The sequence below is a fragment of the Microtus pennsylvanicus genome, chromosome 2, assembly GCF_037038515.1.
Source record: "Microtus pennsylvanicus isolate mMicPen1 chromosome 2, mMicPen1.hap1, whole genome shotgun sequence".
NCBI lineage: Eukaryota > Metazoa > Chordata > Mammalia > Rodentia > Cricetidae > Microtus > Microtus pennsylvanicus.
Window position 1 is genome coordinate 151895952 of NC_134580.1, and position 19483 is coordinate 151915434.

Sequence of the window (19483 nt, forward strand, 5' to 3'; positions counted from 1 at the left end):
TAGGGCTGGTGTTTTTATCATGACCTGAAGAGGGGCAGCACACATCTGAAAGGAGACAAACTAAGGAGTTTGTTGCAAAACCAAGTTTTAATTTAACAAAAACATTTAAACACCACTCAATCAAAACCTACCCGACATACACGACATTCTGAGGTCAGATGCTCTCAAACATTTGTGCCTGCTGTTGGGTGCTAAGGGTGCAGCACCAGGTCTGTGGCATTGGGTCGCAGTCCAGCTGGACACCTTGGATACAGCTCAGGGTTCTGGATTTGGCCTGCCATTTGGTTCAAGGATTGGTTTTGTTGCAGCAGCTCTTAGCATTACTGGAAGGTCAGGGCTCCAGCAGACCCGCTTGGTAAATAATAAACCTTACTACATAAATATACAAGGTTAAGTTATGCTGTTTACCAGCTTTAATACATTAAACTATACATCTAGAGGAAGCTGCCTGGGTACGTCCTCCAAGGGTAGCCTGTAAGTTGGAGCAGTGTCTAGGAAGTTCATTTTAAACAAAATGATGGGACTACCTTGAAGATGACATTTTTTTGTAGGGCTATTATCTTGTGTCCAAGATGCTCTATAGGGGTATGGGTTTGCTTAATTAATGCTGCAATGCTCTCTCATGCTCGAGCTATTCTTGGTCCTGGGTGGTTAGACGGTGTCAGGCCTGAGGCATGGCATTGCTGGGGGGAATGGGGCTGTGGAAACCAATAGTCTGGAAAGCAGAGGGACAGTGGATACACAGGCAAGTTGGCCGGGTCAGTGCCTTCCTGCCTGAGGGTCATGTATGGTTTCAGAGTTATGCAGCAGACTTTACAAGACCAGCTTCTTTTCCCTTGGAGATCAAATTCCAAACTATTATACCTTTTGTCAATCACAGTATTGCTTAGGAAAGTCAAGAGCCTCAAGTTTGCAGTTGTCTTAAAAGGTCCAATGCTGCAGGGAAGTTTCTGGCAGAAGGTGTGGGTGGTTTCAGGCAAGCCCTGCTACATGTGTGATGGCACAGGGTTTCACAGTGACAGAGCTTTGGCAAGGTCCAAAGAGTAAGCAGAACAGAATGGGTCAAGGTATCTGCCCTCCCCTCTACCTTGACAGCAAGAGAGCTCTGTTTAGATGGAGGCAGGGTACCCGGAGTCAGCGTCAGTCAGCAGAGCCATTTCCAGGTAAGCCTGGCTGGCAACCCCAGCATGTTCAGCTCTGAACACCTAAGTCGCCACAGGAATGGCCTCAGCTGTGAAGGGATGCAGAGACTAGGCAAAACAAAGGCTGGAGCTCAGCATTCACCACACTGGCTGGTCTCCGGGACATGACAAGCAAGCTAAGCTCCACGCATTTGTCCAGGAAAATTCTCCGAAGTGCCTTGAGGTGTGCACTTAGGAGTGAAAGCTGTCACCTTGGGCTGAGGGGCAGGTGCAGCAGTGGAGGAGGGCAGGACACTGTTCTGGGCTAGAACTGCTGGGTGAGGCGTCTATAGTGAGGTAACACTTGGTTCTCAGGGAGGTACAGGGCCAGTTCCAGAGCTACGAGCACCGTGAACTCAAATCCAATGAGATCTCTCCTGTTGAACCGGAATCTTTCTTCCAGCTTCTGTAGTGAAGGAAGCAGAGGGTCAGTGGGTTAGCCCCATCTGTGGTCCCTGCCTATGGTCAGTGCCTGGCACCTGGGTGCTCGTGCTGCGTGCACACCTCCCACTCACGTCAATAAGCTGCTTCACTTCGCTCTTGCGGAGGTCACTGCTGATCTTGGCAGCCAGCAGAACACAGGCGCCAGCACACAGTTTGCGGTTCTGTTTGTTGAGCTTTCCCTGCAGTACAAGCTTCTCAAAGTACACGTAGGCCATGGACACGGTCACGGGCTCCAAGCTGCACTCTTCGGACAGGTTCCGCATCTCCCGTTTTAAACTGTGGGTGGGATGGGAGCCATGTCCCTGGGGCAAATCTATGGTCATGAGGCTAGGACGAAGCAGCAGCCACCCATCCAAGGCTACACCACGTGTTGTGGGCTGTCAGGAAAGACACTATGTTCTCCAAGGAGAAAGCCCAGGGCCAGGTTATGTGGCTGGGTAGGGGCATCTGCCTGGCTCCTCCTTACCTCCTAATTTTGCTCAATGTCAGTTTGATATGAGGGAACTTCTCCCTGAAGGTCTCATTCATGTCCTTTTTGAGGTCTGCAGGCTTCACATACTCTATAACTGTGGTCTGTAACAGAGGTAGAGGCAGGTGGAGCCTTGCGGCATAGACATGAGTATGTGGGACTTCAGGAGGCACCTGCATTTCTGAGGATAAAATGGCTCAGTTTGTCCTCTGCAGGTACAGGCCCAGGCATCCAGAATTGACCCCAGAAGACTGTCCAACATGTCTGCTTTGGCACACTGTCCCTGTCTATGGCCCTGTCCCCCTACCTGCTGGTGCTGGATGGGGACAAGGTACCCTGTAATGGCTGTTCTGGGTGTGGAGGGGTGCCCACTCAACAGTTTATTCTCTGAACTGTAAACAATGCTAGGGCTGTGGAACTCACCATGTATGAAGCAAAGATAAGTACCCGCTTGTGCTTCCCACACGGCCACTGAGGGTCATCCAGGAGGTTGGGGTTGTATTCCACCGCATCTCCACCATCGTTTCCTGTAAGCAGAGGCAGCTGTTGACCTCAGCATCCTGATTAGAACCCATGCTCCCCCTCTCCCCCCACACCTAAGGAAGAGGTGTCACGTTTGGGTCAAGGGTCAGGGCTTGGGCACAAGAAGCGACATCTGGACAGCGCCCCTCCCACACCGATGCATTCCTTGGCAGAGCCAGGGCCACACTTTGTGGAGTCCTCTTCCTCCGAGAAGCCTCAGTGCGGGTGTGGCTTATGTCGTTGTCTGCCCCATTACCAAACCTAGCCCAGCCAGTGTGGCTGCCTCCCTGTGCCATGGTGAAGACACCTAGACTACCTAGTTCTGTGCCAGCTGGTGTTGACTTGGTAGGGACAGGCTTGTGTCTTGAACCTGGTGGAGCCCGGGGGATGCTGGGCCGAGGTTGGGGCAGCAAGCCATGGCTGTCATTCTTGTGTGTAACCAGGGCATTAGTAGGGTACAGGAACTTTGCATAAGACACGACCTGGAAAAGTAATCACACTGGAGTTCAGTCCTGTTTCTCAGGCCAGAACATGCAACCAAGCTCTGCTTCCCTCCACCAGCAAGGAGCCTGGGGCTATCCCGCTACCCACTGCTCTGAACACCAGCTTCCATCCCTCATCTAGAGTCTGCAGCTGTGCAAGTCTCCCCATTTTGGAAGACTCTTGGCCTTGGCCTACTGGTCAAGAAGCAGGGCTAGGTGTGGAGAGCGCAGGGGGAGACAGTTGGGTCACCTACAGCTGGCACTGGTCATATATGGTGAACACTTAGGCCCTTTCTTGGGGTGGCATGGGCCAGCTAGTGATAGGTATAACAGGATGCGTGGCTTGTTCCCAATACCGTGTCTTAGATTAGTGTGTGAGGCACCTGTCTGCCTAATTCTGCTGGCCACTGGCTGGCCACAGGGCTCTTGCCTTTCCATCCGCTCCCAGTTCAACGCCTTCCAACTCAAAGACCATCTCAGAAGAAACAGAAACGCCGCCGGATGGGTGCCTCTGCTTCTGGCTGTCCACCCTCAGGTCACTGTAATGATTAGGAGAGGGGTCCATGTGGCAGCCTCATCTGCTCATCCACCCGCACAGGAGCACAAGTAGATGGGCCGGACCTCGGAGGTGCCCCAGGCGGAGGTCTAAGGATCCCCGACTCTGGAACATCCCTGAGCACTCACCTGTACTTAGGCTCAGGTCTGCTTCCCTGGGTACGTCTAACCCTTTATCTGCAGCCACACAGTCCAGTAGCCAGCCTGGAATCCTGAGAACTGGCTACCTCCCACTCTGGACAGGAGGCTTCTCTGTGCCTACTGCTGTTCTGTGGACACATACACCGCCCTGCCCGCCTATTGCTGTTCTGTGGGGGTCACACACACACACACACACACACCGCTCTGTGCACCTACTGCTGTTCTGTGGGGTCACATGCACACACACACACACACACACACACACACACACACACACACACACACACACACACACTGCCCTGCCCGCCTACTGCTGTTCTGTGGGGTCGCACGCACACGCACACACACACACACACACACACACACACACACACACACACACACACACTGCCCCGCCCCAGCACCTGTTACCTCTTTCCTGAATTACACTCAGGACACAACTGCCTAGGCTGGATACAAGGTTTTAGGAGCATATCTGAGGGAGGGACAGGAACATCTCAGCCAACCTACATAAAGTTTCACCAGAACCTATGGCTCCTGGGGATAAGAACCTGAACTGCAAGTTCCTGGGCTGTGGTAGAAGATGGTGCGCTGATGCCCCATGAGTCTTTTTTTTTTTTTTTTTTTTTTTTGGTTTTTCGAGACAGGGTTTCTCTGTAGCTTTGGAGCCTGTCCTGGAACTTGCTCTGTAGACCAGGCTGGTCTCGAACTCACAGAGATCCGCCTGCCTCTGCCTCTCGAGTGCTGGGATTAAAGGCGTGCGCCACCATCGTCTGGCGCCCCATGAGTCTTAAGGACTCAGCAGGACCAGGGCTCACCAGTGTACACAGCGTGGCTCTTACCTGATCCGCAGGCCCTCTCCATAGGGCAGGACTGAAAAGGCTGCACACAGGGACCGCTTGGCACAGATGAGCACAATCCTGTGGGAGGCGCAGGTCAGAGCGGGTCAGCACTTCTGTCCTGCCTACATTTGGGTGACGGGAAACTGCCAGAGCCACTGAGGGTACTGGGATTCAGGAAGCCAAGCCTGGCATCTTAGCACTTGGGCCTGATCCTCTAGAGTTGCTTAGTAAGTAAGCAACTTCCTGTTCCCGGGCACAGTGCTGCTGGGTAGATCTCCCCTGACCCTGTAACCACAGGGCCACAGACTTCATGTTTCCTGGGAGCACAGGTCCTCCATGAAAGGGCAGGCCTCATTTGCACAAAGATAGGGCACAGGAAGGTGAGGCCCAAGTTCATCAGCATTAGCCTCAGTGGTCCAGACAAGGCAAAGCCTGATGCCACCAGAGATCACCCAGACCTAATACAGAGCCCAGCCGTCCAGGGGCTCAGGACCCAAGGCCCTGGGTGCTCAGGATCTGCAGGGAGCCACCCTGGCTAGGCCCTGCAGCAACATTCCCTGGACAGCCTCACCAGGGTAACCTACAGAGGGAAGGGGGTTCCCAGAGCAGCTCAGCGTGAAAGGCAGTGCAGTGCCAAGGGACAGACCCAAAGCGCTGCCCCTGCCCCACTGCAGAGAGATGCAGCTGCCCAGGGCCCAGCCTAGCACTGTTCTGGGGAGTTCCCACATGTCCCCCAATATACTGTATCTCTTGTGTGTGTCCTCAGTGTGACTGCTTCCTATGTGCTCCCGAGTACAACCATGCCTATCCTGTGTATGTCCCCTCCCCCCAATATGACCACACCTTTTATCCTGGGCACATCTGGGGTGGGACCCACTTTTGCCTTCCTAGTTCTCTTTTCCCAAAGACTCAAGCTCAGCTGGAGGCTCTCCCATGGGATTGCAGAGGGGTGGCTTGCTAGCCTGGCCATGCTAGCCAGTGTTCAGCTAACACAGAGGAACGTTAGTGCCCAATTCTAAAGGGTCAGGAGACTGGCCATGGACCTGCAGGGTAGGAGCACCGTGCGGTCCCGGCCAGGCCTGCAAGCTCTTACCTGCTGTTCTTCGTGTCATACTGTCTCATGTTCTTGATGAAGTGTGTTTTCTTCAGGCCTTTGTGTCTTGGTGACCCAGATGCATGCTTGGTTCTGTAAGGTAAAAAGCAGGTCGTTCTTGCCCTCCTTGTGGCCTCAGGGGTCAGAGGCAGTCGCAACTCTGGGCCTTGAAGTAGGGGCAGGTGGGGGTATACCTCTGAACCGAGGCACATCCCACTGCATCTTCCAGAAACTCGAGGGAGCAGCGCTGAGACGTGACTCGCCTCCTGTAGGGAAGACACCAGGACCTCAGAAGGGCCAGGGCCACAGACTCCATGACCTCAGAAGGGCCAGGGCCACAGACTCCATGACCTTAGAAGGGCCAGGGCCACACTCCAGGAAGTCACTGAACGACTGAACAGTGGAGTACACAGGGCAGGGCTGTGGTGAAACTAGCAGGTTTTGAGAACCTGTGAACCAAGACTGCAGTACGGGGAGGAGCGGGGGTGGGGTGGGGGGGAGTCCTGTCCCTGCCACAAGGTTGCAACCTCCCCTATGAGGAAGCATCTGGTGCAAGGTAGTTCAACAGGCTCCGTCTCTCAGAGGGCACAGAAGAGTGAACTCTTTGGGGTTGTTCCCATGCCAGGAGCACAGTGTAAACCTCTATTTAGGCTGGTGGTGCTATTCAAGTCAGACACACACACAGAGACACATACCCTTCCCTCCAAGTAGCTGCTCTGGGGTCTAGAACAACCTTGTCCAAATCTGCAACTAAGAATTTCCTCCTGGACTTTGGGTTCTAGCTTCATGTTGCCCCTCAGGAAAGCCGGTTGGTAATGGTCACTGGTGGAAGGTGATACCACTGCCCTGGGAACACTGATCCCTACAGGACAGGCTGGCTCCTGTGGTCCCCCCAGCTGAGGCAGTTTTCCAGCACTGTATGCCAGAACAGGGCTTCCTCAGGCTGAGGAAAGAGGCCCCACAGACTCACACCCTTATGCCAAGACCACGTGAGTCAGGTACTTAGTCCCAGGGTCTAATGACTATGGTCTTATAGGACTGTTGGAGGAAATTCTGCTTGTTGGTTCCTGGCCACCCAGTTAGCTTAGACCCGAAATAATCACACAGAAACTGTATAAATTAAATCACTGCTTGGCCCATTAGCTCTAGCTTCTTATTGGCTAACTCTTACATCCTAATTTAACCCATCTCTATTAATCTCATGCATCACCACGAGGCTGTGGCCTACCAGCACAGTTTCAGCACGTCTGTCTTCAGTGGCAGCACCATGGCTTCTCTGACTCTGCCCTTCCTTCTCCCAGCATTCAGTTTAGTTGCCTAAATTCTGCCCTGCTCTGCTATAGGCTCAAGATAGTTTCTTTATTAACCAATAGCATTCACAGCATAGAGAGGGGAATCCCACATCATAGGACACAGTCAGTTAAAGTCACAGCAAAGCTACAAGGATAGGCTTCTAGAGGCCAAGGTCACAGCGTAGGAAGGGAAGCTATGGTCCTTGGTTCTGAGATGACGCCTGCTCTGAGGCCTCTGCCATTGGGAAGTCTGTGCCAGGACCCCAAGAGGACAGAGACTTAAGGAACCTCAAGCTGAGGCGGGGGCTGGGCCAAACACCATGGCTCCCTGCCACAGCCTTTGGAGATGAGAGATTTGTATCCAGACCCAAGGGGGCTGTGTTTCCATTTTTATTCTCCTATTATCAGACAAGTGGTACGTGTTCATGAAGAAAACAGTAAGGAATAATTGGCGTGGTAGTATGGAGGATGACAAGTTTGAGGCCAACCTGGTCTTATGAAACCTTTTCTCTTTGTTTTGTTATTATCTGTTTAATTTTTTTTTCTTTGGGACAGAGTTTCTCTGTAGCTTTTGGGGCCTGTTCTGGAACTAGCTCTTGTAGACCAGGCTGGCCTTGAACTCACAGAGATCTGCCTGCCTCTGCCTCAGGCATGCTGGGATTAAAGGCGTGCACCACCACCGCCCAGCTATCTGTTTAATTTTAAAGATTCTGGTTCTGCCAGGTAGTGGCGGCACACGTCTTTAACCCCAGCATTTGGGAGGCAGAGGCAGATGGTGGATCTCTGCGAGTTCGAGGCGAGCCTAGTCTACAAGAGCTAGTTCCAGAACAGCCAGTACACAGAGAAACCCTGTCTCAAAAAAACCAAAAACAAAACCCCCATATAAAGACAAGGTTTCATGTGGCCTAGACTGGCTACAAACTCAATAGGTAGCTAGTAATGACCTTGAACTCCTAATCCCCCTGCCTCCACTGCTGCCTGTTGGGATTACAGAGAAAAGCAACTCCTTCAAAAGCCATTCACCTAAACAACATAACCTCTTTCAGACACTAGGATTATTGTCTGGGCATGAATCATTGTGACCCAGGGTCACAAAGACGTTATGATTCGATCACTTCTTGCCATAGCATCTATGGGCAAGTCCATGCATGTGTGTGTATGCACACTGCATGTGGCATGGAAGATCTTGAGTCTGATGCATGGTAGGCAAGTTGCTCTCCCACTGAGCTGACTCCAGTCCCTGACATCACCCATCTCACCGTGGTGCAGGACGCCCGGGTCATTAAGGATTAGCGGTATGTGTCAAATGCACTAACAGAGTCTTGAATGTAGAAATATGTCTGGTGTCCTTGTACTAACTGCTGCTATGCACACACCATGTCTGGTGTCCTTGTACTAACTGCTGCTATGCACACACCATGTCTGGTGTCCTTGTACTAACTGCTGCTATGCACACACCATGTCTGGTGTTCTGTACTAACTGCTGCTATGCACACACCATGTCTGGTGTCCTTGTACTAACTGCTGCTATGCACACACCATGTCTGGTGTTCTGTACTAACTGCTGCTCTGCACACCATGTCTGGTGTCCTTGTACTAACTGCTGCTATGCACACCATGTCTGGTGTTCTATACTAACTGCTGCTATGCACACACCATGTCTGGTGTTCTGTACTAACTGCTGCTCTGCACACCATGTCTGGTGTCCTTGTACTAACTGCTGCTATGCACACACCATGTCTGGTGTCCTTGTACTAACTGCTGCTATGCACACACCATGTCTGGTGTCCTTGTACTAACTGCTGCTATGCACACACCATGTCTGGTGTCCTGTACTAACTGCTGCTATGCACACACCATGTCTGGTGTCCTTGTACTAACTGCTGCTATGCACACACCATGTCTGGTGTCCTTGTACTAACTGCTGCTATGCACACACCATGTCTGGTGTCCTTGTACTAACTGCTGCTATGCACACACCATGTCTGGTGTCCTTGTACTAACTGCTGCTATGCACACACCATGTCTGGTGTTCTGTACTAACTGCTGCTATGCACACACCATGTCTGGTGTTCTGTACTAACTGCTGCTATGCACACACCATGTCTGGTGTCCTTGTACTAACTGCTGCTATGCACACACCATGTCTGGTGTCCTGTACTAACTGCTGCTCTGCACACACCATGTCTGGTGTTCTGTACTAACTGCTGCTCTGCACACCATGTCTGGTGTCCTTGTACTAACTGCTGCTATGCACACCATGTCTGGTGTTCTGTACTAACTGCTGCTATGCACACACCATGTCTGGTGTTCTGTACTAACTGCTGCTATGCACACCATGTCTGGTGTCCTTGTACTAACTGCTGCTATGCACACACCATGTCTGGTGTTCTGTACTAACTGCTGCTATGCACACACCATGTCTGGTGTCCTGTACTAAGTGCTGCTATGCACACACCATGCCTGGTGTTCTGTACTAACTGCTGCTATGCACACCATGTCTGGTGTCCTTGTACTAACTGCTGCTATGCACACACCATGTCTGGTGTTCTGTACTAACTGCTGCTATGCACACACCATGTCTGGTGTCCTTGTACTAACTGCTGCTATGCACACGATGTCTGGTGTCCTTGTACTAACTGCTGCTATGCACACACCATGTCTGGTGTCCTTGTACTAACTGCTGCTATGCACACACCATGTCTGGTGTCCTTGTACTAACTGCTGCTATGCACACACCATGTCTGGTGTTCTGTACTAACTGCTGCTATGCACACACCATGTCTGGTGTCCTTGTACTAACTGCTGCTATGCACACCATGTCTGGTGTCCTTGTACTAACTGCTGCTATGCACACACCATGTCTGGTGTTCTGTACTAACTGCTGCTATGCACACACCATGTCTGGTGTCCTTGTACTAACTGCTGCTATGCACACACCATGCCTGGTGTCCTTGTACTAACTGCTGCTATGCACACACCATGTCTGGTGTCCTTGTACTTCACTTTGCTCCAAATTCCCCTCACCTGATGGGCACAAAGTGACTACTTCAGAGTTGAGAAGCTTCCAGTGGTGTTGGAGGCCAACAGACAAAGGCATACCAAAAACACAGAGAAGAGGTGAGCCTGACATCCAAGGCCATCTAGGAACCTGGAGAGGAAAGCCCATGCTGGTATTGAGCCAGAGGTCCCGGGCAGGAATGCCAACAAGTGACTCAAGACCAGAACCTGTCTACAGTTTCCTTCAGGGCTGTGGCTGTAAGGCTGCTTGTCCGTCCTTCCAGGGCTACGGGTGGGGGCTCTTTTACAACACCGGAGGTTTCTCTGACTTGTGAGTGTGTGTGATGCAATTATGCCCAAGTTCCCTGGTCAGTGAGTCCGCTACTGGATTTGAAAATCCAGTCACGAGCACCTGATGTACCCTGATCAGTCAAATGGTCCAAGGCACTTGCAGCTCAAAAACGCCTGTCTGTAAAGACAACAAAACCTGCTCATTAGGCATGGGGATGTGGAAAAGAAGGGTCATACGGGGAAGCTGCTGCTACCACATAGGCTGAGCTTCAGCTTGTTACCAGAAACTTTTAGAGTAAGTGCTCCTAGGCACCTGCAGATCTGAGCACACCCCACAACAGGCCCTTTATCCTAGGATGCTGGGGGAATTAAGTCCCCTCTAACCGTGTGACTGGTATCCCTAAGATTAGGGCACACACACACAGAGGGAGGACCATGTGGTGACAAGGGAGAACAAAGTCTGTGAGGCCAAAGGCGAGGCCCCAGAGGGAGCCGGCTACACCTTCTTGGGCTCCTGGCTTTCAGAATGTGAGAAATAAAAGTTTGTTGCTTGAAAGAAACCCTGTCTTGAAAAACAAAAACAAAGTCTTGTTTGGGGCTGAAGAGATGGCCTAGTGGTTGAGAACCCCGGATGCTCTCCCAGAGGACCCAGATTCAGTACCTGTGACTCCAGTCTAACAACACTCTGTTCTGACCTCTGTGGGGACAAGCGCACACACTTTATCAGCCTAGAAGGGCTCTGGATGTCACCTGTGGAGGAAGCTGCACCCAGGAGCCATGCGCTTACTGCACCCGGGAGCCGTGTGCTAACTGCACACAGGTCCTTGATCATGCCAGACATTCTGGCAGCAGCCATTTACTAAGCACGAATGGTGGAGAGCTGTATCTGGTGAACCCTAGGCCCATACTGCAGCATTATTAACTGAGGTTCCCTTCTAGCAGGACAGCTGGTTTATATGAGATGTGGCATGTAGCATGACTAATAAAAACTCAGAGAGAGAAACTGGGGTTCAACCTTAAGACCCGAAGAGTAAGGCAGCCAGTCACTGGCTCTTACCTCGGCCTCAGTCTGAAATGGCAATCCTGCCTCCTGGGATCTCAGACTGAGAGTGAGGGCTGTCTCCTCCTGTTTTATTAATTCTCTCTAAGGCTGGGATCAAAGGCATGCACCGCCCAGTTTCTATGGGATCTAGTGTGGCTACTGGGATTAACGCTGGAGGCAGGTGAGCAGGTGAGTGTACCCGTCAGAGGGAAAGGCGAGGGGCCTACAACAGGAGGGGTTAGGCCTGGCCAGAATGCCAGGCTCAGACAACATTACTGGCTAGGAAGGTGCCATATGAGCGCTGACAGTGTGCCACATGTTTGGGGGACAGAATCTGCCGAGAGAGGACTAGCCAAGGGCTGGATACACAGGTCCAGAGCAGAGAGAAGTAGCTAGCCTGAGGTGGAGCAGTCTGTGCTCTGAGGCCCTTAGGGACACCTGTCAGGTGTGGCGTTCCCTGAGGTAATTATCCAGGCAGGGCCAGCTGGCTGATGGTGGCCCTGGGATCTCATTTGCAAGTCTGCAGAGGCAGGTGAGGGAGACTGCGCAGATCTGTCCTCAGCTGCCTAGCTTGCTCTTCTTGACACTTTCCGTTCTCTCTAGGAATGGCATGCTCCCTCAGGAGCTTGTGAAATGTTCCCAGTTGGTCCAGCATCTTGCTTCCTGTGACTTTCTCCTCCCTCATAAGAATGTTATTGTAAACCCTATCCTATGACCTGGACCAGGGAGGCACTACGTTTACTCAGTTTCAGGTAGGGAAACTGAGGTACAGCCATTTAACTTATCTGCAATAAACAGCTGGCAGGAGCGGAGTAGAGGCCCACGTCCACAGCTCAGCTACTCTGCAGTGGGCCAGCTTCTCCTAGGGTGGAGCCTGTGCTCAATAAACACCCCACAGTGTGCCCTGAACTGACCCCACTGGGAGTAACAGTTGTGCTGGTCAACAGAAGGGCACTGTGGGATGTCTGTGTGTACAACGCTCAGACACGACTCTCTATGTAACAAAAGGTGTCTTGGTCAGAAGATGGCCGTGGAGGGTGTAAGGAAACCTAGGGGCTGTTCTGTGGAGAAAATGGTGGCCATGTATGGCATATGTCCACAAACACACACAGGGAGTTGCACACGCAGTTTCCACGTACTGTTCACATACACCTGGCACCTCAACTTGAAAACAGCTAAAAGCAGACAAACAAAAACCCTGAAGAACCTGGAGTCTCTGTTGCCTCAGCCGACACTCCCCAGACAACTGATTAAGTCCAAGTTGTGGCAGACCCAAGCTCGGTGCCTCATGTTGCCTATTTATACAGGACAGTGTCTACCCTAGCTCCATGTCCACAGTGGCATGGCAAGAGTCTGAGCCCTTTCCATGAGACCTGGGAAGAAGAGGCGAGGGGTCAGGAGTGAGAGACAGGTTGCTGAGAGAGCTTACCTACCCATCTATCAGTTCTGCTGACCTAACTCAGCTCAGAACTACCCTTAGCATCCGTGCTGTCAAGGGAGTCTACCACTGCTCTCCGGTCAGTACCTGGAACCCGACTTCTGGTAGGAGACAGGCTTCCTTACTTGGTGACGTGGGAGATGGGGAGAGGCCGAGGCAGAGCTACTCCCTGTGGCTGAGATTCTGTCCCCATTGGGATCCGAGGAGAGTGAATTACGGTCTATGCAGCTTGGGGCAGGCGCCACCTGCCAGACAGGCTACAGAGGAGCCCGTGAGGACCCCAGGCAGCACTTCACCATCACAGTAGCATGCTCAGGTCCCAAGAGCCTCCCCTACTAAGGAAGCACAGGTGACAGCAGTCTCATCAGGTGTTCAGGGCTCTGTTCCCCCTGCCTGAGCATCATTTTGGCTCATTGCAGACCCATATCTGCTAAAAAGCAAAAGCAAAACCAAAACAAAAAACAGAACAAAACCAGCCCCCCCCAACCCAAAAAAACTGATGTGGGATTCCCTTCTGTATGCTGTGAATATGTTTTATTATCATTGGTTAATAAAGAATCTGCCTTGGGACTATGGCAGGGCAGAATAAAGCCAGGTGGGAAATCAGAACAGAGATATAGAGAGAAAGTAGGAGGAGTCAAAGAGACACCATGTAGCTGCTGAAGGAGACAGATGCTGGAACTTTACTCAGTAAGCCATGGCCTTGTGGTAATACACAGATTAGTAGAAATGGGTTAATTTAAGAGTTAGCTAATAAGAAGCCCAAGCTAAGAGGCCAAGCAATGTTCTAATTAATATAATTTCTATGTGATTATTTTGGGTCTGGGCAGTCGGGAAATGAATGAGCAGTCCCCACTTACAAAATGGCACCCAAGGTGGGGCAACTACAGCCACATAAAACCTGAGAGAGCTTGGAAGACATTCTAGACACAACTTCTTGTAGCTGTATTTTTTTCAGAAGGGTTCCTAGCTTGTGTTAGTTGCAGGAACAGCTCTGGCTCTTTCAGGAGGCTGAGCACTTAAATGGGGTCTGGGAGCAGGTGTTACAAATTGCTTAACAGTGATATAGACCCGCTGTGTCCCTGGAGTTGAGGCTGTATGCATGGCTCTCAGAAGCAGTGAGCATGCCTCTGTCATGTTGGACTGGATGGAGCCAACAGGCAGGGTGGCAGTACTGGTCCTAGCTATGCCTGCTTAGCATTTAAAAAAAAATGCTCCTGGTTAGAAAATGATTTCAGATATGCAATAAAGATAGATTCAGATAGAAATAAACCTCTGAATGGATCACAGTATGTTTAAAAAATGTATGTAGGCTTGAGAGAGAGAAGAATAAAAGTATAGATAGTTATAAAAAGTAATAGTTTTAAAAAATAAAACAAAGTCTTTAAAGAGATAGAGTACAGACAGTCATATATTAAAGGAGTAAAGAAAAATAAGCCACATAAAGATGGAACATACACAGAGAGTCTGGATTATGTATTTTATTGTGTTTTCTTTAAATTTTTTGACTGTGAATGAGCTAAGTGCAGAGGGGCATTTCATTATATGGGCCGCTAAGCTAAACCAATATATATATTTTAAAGGTATCTTGACTTTAAAAATTGGGACTAAGGATATGTTGCTTTGGAAAAGAAGTTCTGCTTTTGTTTCCACAGAGGATAAAAAGCTATGGATTCCTTACCAGCTAATATGGTTTGATCAACAAGACTGAAGCAATAGCCAGATAGTCCAACATCCATGACAGCTTCAGGACTGCTGGCTGAGATGGACCTGCCACACAGGACACCCCATGACAAACTGATTAACAGTGCCCCAAATGAGCAGGAAGTAGTCTATAGAGAACAATGCCCAAATTCCCTAAAAATTGTTTATAAATGTTTGTTTACATTTAAAGGGGGACATGCTATAGAGATGAATATTTTGCATTGGTATGGGCTTTGTTTATTGATACGTATTTAAAGTCAATTTTGTTATATGCATATTTCTGATCATGATTAAGGTGTTTGTGCAGCTCATTTAAAAATATAATGTATAATTAAGAAATATAGGTTAATAGACAGACATCTACAATAGTCAAACTTGGAGTCATGTTAGTTAGGTTTTCTAGATGTTCAGAGATATATTTCAGATGGATAGGTATTCTTCAAACCTTTCAAAGACTAATAGAATATGCCATTCAAAATGCTTTAAGAACTTAGTACTTTTCATGACAATGAAACACATCTTACTTCAAGAAGAAGATGGGCATTGAAGAGGCTCCTCATGGAATTTGTTAGTCATTTGGGCTGTTCTTGCCTGGACTGCTGGATATTATGCTGCATAAACTGGACAGGCAGGACTCACAGAAAAATGACTGCTGAATTTGACTAAAGGTGAGGAGACAGTCCTTCACAGTTCCTGCTTCATGAAAGAGTCTGCCAGACATTCTGCAGAACACAGAAGAAACTGACTGACAAACTGCCAATATTGGTGGACCTGTTTTTGAAATTTCCTGCTTCATGGAAAAGTCTGCTGAATATTATGGGCCTGTAGGCTGAAGATGGATGCCCCAACATTACAGAAGAACTTTGGGTGACTGGCCAGGCAGCAAGATGTCTCTGTAACTCTAGAATTTTGGAAGTTGCTTACAATGTACTTCCTGTTAACTGAGGTAATATTATATCCTTCTGGGGTCTTTGAAGAGCTGAAGAAAGATAGTTTTCCTTAGTTATGATAAAGGATAAATTAGATATAAAATTTTAGACTTATAAAGATAGGATAGGTAATAGGGTATTTTCCTTAATTTGTCAAATGTAAATAGACTAAATATTATATCTATAATTCTTGTTTGATACCTTTTTGTTACATATATTTTACTATGTTGAAGTTAAAACCTTCCTTTTCATTTAGACAGAAACGGGGAGGTGATGTGGGATTCCCCTCTGTATGCTGTGAATATGTTTTATTACCACTGGTTAATAAAGAATCTGCTTTGGGCCTATAGCAGGGCAGAATAAAGCCAGGTGGGAAATCTGAACAGAGAGAGAAAGTACTCAGGGTCAAAGAGATGCTAGGTAGCTGCTGAAGGAGGCAGATGCCGGAACTTTACCTGGTAAGCCACAGCCTTGTGATGATAAGCAGATTAACAGAAATGGGTTAATTAAAAATGTTAGTTAATAAGAAGTCTAAGCTAATAGGCCAAACTGTGTTTTAAATGATATAGTTTCTGTGTGATTATTTCAAGTCTAGGTGGCTGGAAATGAATGAGCAGCCTCTGCCCACAAAAAAAAAAAAAAAAATCAACAAAACAAACCCCATGGTCTCCTGATGAGGTGCCTGGTTCCAGGACTCCATGTAGGGCCTGTAGTCTAGTAGCTACACAGAGAAAGCAGGGCCTCAGGGTGGGGCAGGCACCTGTCCTAGAGAACTCCACTCCAGGGTTCGTCTGCTCCCCAGTGAGCAGATGCTGGGCACAGAATAAGTGTGGTGCTAAGGGACTCAGGGGCTGGTTAGGGCTGGCCTAGGCCCCTCTTCCAGAAAAAAGCAGAGCACAGCCTCCCGCCTCTAGGCTATGCCCAGCTCTCTGATGGTGGGTGCACTAGGTTGCAATTTGCAAAGTCATTTGTGTGTGGGACTTTCCCTTCCCCCTCATTCCTGCAGCAGATACTATGCAGGGCTGTTGTGAGTTGAAGTGGTTCCTCAAAAAGATCCTTCAAAGGCTTAGCCCTTGTCAGGGGCCTCAGCTAGAGACAGTCTAGGAAGGAACCAAAAGGAGGATAAGGAAAAGTCTGTGAGGACACACAGGGAGACAAGAGACAGAACAACATAGCATGAGCTCAGGGCCTGGAGAAGGGAAGAAAGTGCTGCTGTGGAGAGCTACCGGATTTGTGTCCTTTGTCACCATGGCTCTGAAGGTGCATACATAGGCTTTCTAGGCAGAAGGCAGCAGTGGTGAGGGAGCTGGAATGCATGCTTCAAACCTGACCACAGATTCTAGAGATGACTCTACTCCCAGGCACACAGTGAAAGGAGACCATCAACAGTGCCAAGAGCCCCGGACAGAAAACCAGGGGCGATTCTGTCACTAGCTAGAAACATTGTTGGGAGCCCCAAGTTGTAACAGGTTGTCACTTTACTGAGTCCTTAGGATCACAGGACCTCAAGGAGCAAGAGCTTCAGGGCAGCCTATTACGGGGGTGGGAGGGGGGACTGAGGTTCTAAGAAATCCCTTAAGTGCTCAAGGTCACAGAGCTGTTGGGTGGAGGAAAGCTGGTCTGCACTTCTGACACAGCCTTCAGGAACTCCAGATAAACAGATCAGGGGGAGAGATGGCTCAGTGGTTAGGAGCACTGGCTGTTCTCCCCAAGAGTCCAGATTCAGTTCCCAGCACCCACACGGCAGCTCACAACTGCCTGTAACTTCGTCTGCAGAGGATCTGACACGCTCACACAGACGTACATGCTCGCAGAACAGCAATGCACATAAAACAAAACATTCCAATAGATCAGGGAAACCTGGGAGCCAGTTACTACTGCTCTCCTAGACACAGGGTGGGAGCTGAGAGAGGGTAGACAGTCTTCTCCCTAAGAGCCTGGGCCTGTGAGAGGAAGGGTAACAACTCTAGCCATGAACTTGGAAGCAGAACCCAAGAAAAGATGCCTGCCACAGGTTATCAGAATGAACTGGAAAGCAGAACTTGAAGGCAGGAGATAGCTCACTGGAGGACCTAGCACAGGGTGCCTCACTCACACAAACTCCAGCCTGCTCTTCAGTTATCCCTTGTCCCCAGTGGATCCTTCCAGGTCCTGTGGAAAGCAGGCTAAGGTGGTGACCACAGAGAGTTCAGGCCCTTCTGGACACACATGTGATACATGGTCAGACGTCAGAGAACTTTCCCCCTCACAGACCTGGGAGGCACCTCATCACTGTGAGCCTGCAGCTTACCCAGGCTAGACCTGCCCAGGGCTTCCCAGTGCTGAGAACTACCTGGCAGGAGTCCTGCCCTATTGTAGAGGGGCCTACCAACCAGGAAGGGACCATAATGGCCAGAATCGGCTCCTATTGTTACTAAGACTGAAGATGTAAGAGGGGGCTGAGGAGGAGGCTGGGACCCACATGGTAGCTGGTGGCTGTGGACACTGGGAAGTGGGCACGATCGTGGGGAGGGGCGGTGGTTAGGAATAAGAGCTGCCTTGGGTTAGTTAGACTGAGGGGCCCCTAGAAATGATGCAGACAGGGGAAGTACAGGGTGCAGTGTGACGGACAGGTCCTGTATCCAGCAGGTGTGCAATGGCAAGGAGGAGAGTCTGGGCAGGTGTACAAGGCTGAGCACAGTTGAGAAAGTGTGGGGAAGACTCTTGTTCACAAGCTGAGGCGAACACACGGCACGTAAGAAGTGTCTGTGAGTCACAGTGCTTTGGGCACTGACAGAACAGACAGAATGGATGTGTCTAAAGTGAGTGAGGCTAAGGGGACTCCGAAATCCACCTACAGGGGACTCTCAAGGTGAAGAACTGACCCCATAGGGAGAGGACAGCTTTAATGGAACTAGTCTGACAAGCTTCAGTTAACCCCAATTTTGTCGCCTGTATTCTGGACTGATGCTGCCAGATCATAGCAATCAAGTCAAGGGCAGACGGGACGACAAGGCGCTCTGACTCTTGCAGGTTGGGGTGATGAGCCCTTTAAGTACAGGAATGACGGAGCCTGGGGCCACTCCTGGGCTGGTGGGCTCAGGTCATCCTGACCCTTATGTCCTGGGCTGACTAGACCTCTAAGTGCTAGCTGATGGATCCCAGGTGACACCTGTGTGCTGGGTGAATGGATCCACTTTACCCCAACCATGTCCAGGTCCGCCGGGCCCAGAGGTCAACCACCCTGTGAGCTGTGGGGAAGGATTCAGCTACCACCACCTGTGCCCAGTGGGCTGCCAAACCCACAGGTCACACACCGGGCGCGCTGCCTAGGCCTCTAGGCCACCCCGACCCGCCCAGCCCGCTCACCTCTGGCGCTGCCCGTCCAGGCTGAGGCCGGCGGGCGCCGTCGTGGGGCTGAGTAGGCCCTGGGGCGCGGGCCTGGCTGGCAGCCCCGGGAGGCCTCCGGGTGGAGCGGGCGGAGGCGCGGGCAGCTCGCGGGCCTCGGTGGGCAGGGGTGGCGGCGGCAGGGGCTTCTCCCCGCCGGGACCCAGGCTCGGGGGCCGTCCGTCCAGGGAGATGTTGTTGAGGAAGAAGAGAGCAGCCTGGCGGCGCCGGGAGTCCCCGCGTCTCCGCGGCACGGACGGCGGGTTCCGGGCGGCCGGCGCGGGCCTGGCGGAGCCGGGGGCCGGACCCGGGGCTCCTCCCGCCGCGGCCGCGGCCATGCTCGAGTGCGCCGCCGCGCCGCGCCGCCGCGCTGCTGCCCATTGGCCGCGGCGCGCCTGCATGCAAATGTCACTCCGTCACTCCCGCCCATTGGCCCAGGCGCGGCCGCTTGCAAATACGGTCCCGCTGTCCCCGTTCATTGGCCGCAGCGCACCTACATGCAAATGAGGCTCCCCTGAGCCCTTCCATTGGCTAGCGAGGTGGACCGTGCCCCGGCGCTCCCCTGGGTCCTAGAGGTGGGCCCGTCTATCGGTTGTAGGTTTGGCTTGGCCACCGGGCTCTAAACACAGCAAGGTCGGTGGCTGCACGGCGGCGCCATTGTCCTGTTTTCTTGTCCAGGACGCAGTGTGTGT

General features: G+C 51.0%; 1 protein-coding gene across 4 annotated transcripts; it reads right to left on the bottom strand.

Annotated features, from left to right (window-relative positions):
- Positions 1-68: 68 nt before the first annotated feature.
- On the bottom strand, positions 69-19154 carry Cables2 (Cdk5 and Abl enzyme substrate 2). 4 transcript variants are annotated; one of them, XM_075963314.1, is made up of 10 exons: positions 18774-19154; positions 5924-5995; positions 5730-5822; positions 4637-4714; positions 3529-3637; positions 2933-3098; positions 2542-2621; positions 2092-2198; positions 1697-1901; positions 69-1587 (listed from the first exon to the last, which is right to left on the bottom strand). In XM_075963314.1, the coding sequence occupies exons 1-10, from the start codon at positions 19127-19129 to the stop codon at positions 1447-1449; spliced, it is 1407 nt and encodes a 468-aa protein (XP_075819429.1). In that variant the 5' UTR covers positions 19130-19154; the 3' UTR covers positions 69-1446. The 4 variants fall into 4 exon arrangements, with proteins under 4 accessions (XP_075819429.1, XP_075819428.1, XP_075819430.1 ...); XM_075963313.1 differs by having other exon boundaries at positions 2518-2621; XM_075963315.1 differs by lacking the exon at positions 5924-5995 and having other exon boundaries at positions 2518-2621.
- Positions 19155-19483: the final 329 nt, after the last annotated feature.

Excerpts from the sequence above, each read along its gene's own strand:
- Cables2 (XM_075963313.1), bottom strand. The coding sequence starts at position 19,129 with ATGGCCGCGGCCGCGGCGGGAGGAGCCCCGGGTCCGGCCCCCGGCTCC. Across the intron at positions 5,823-5,923 it reads GGATGTGCCTCGGTTCAGAG|AACCAAGCATGCATCTGGGT; the intron begins GTATACCCCCAC and ends TTTACCTTACAG. Across the intron at positions 1,588-1,696 it reads AAGTGAAGCAGCTTATTGAC|AAGCTGGAAGAAAGATTCCG; the intron begins GTGAGTGGGAGG and ends CCTTCACTACAG.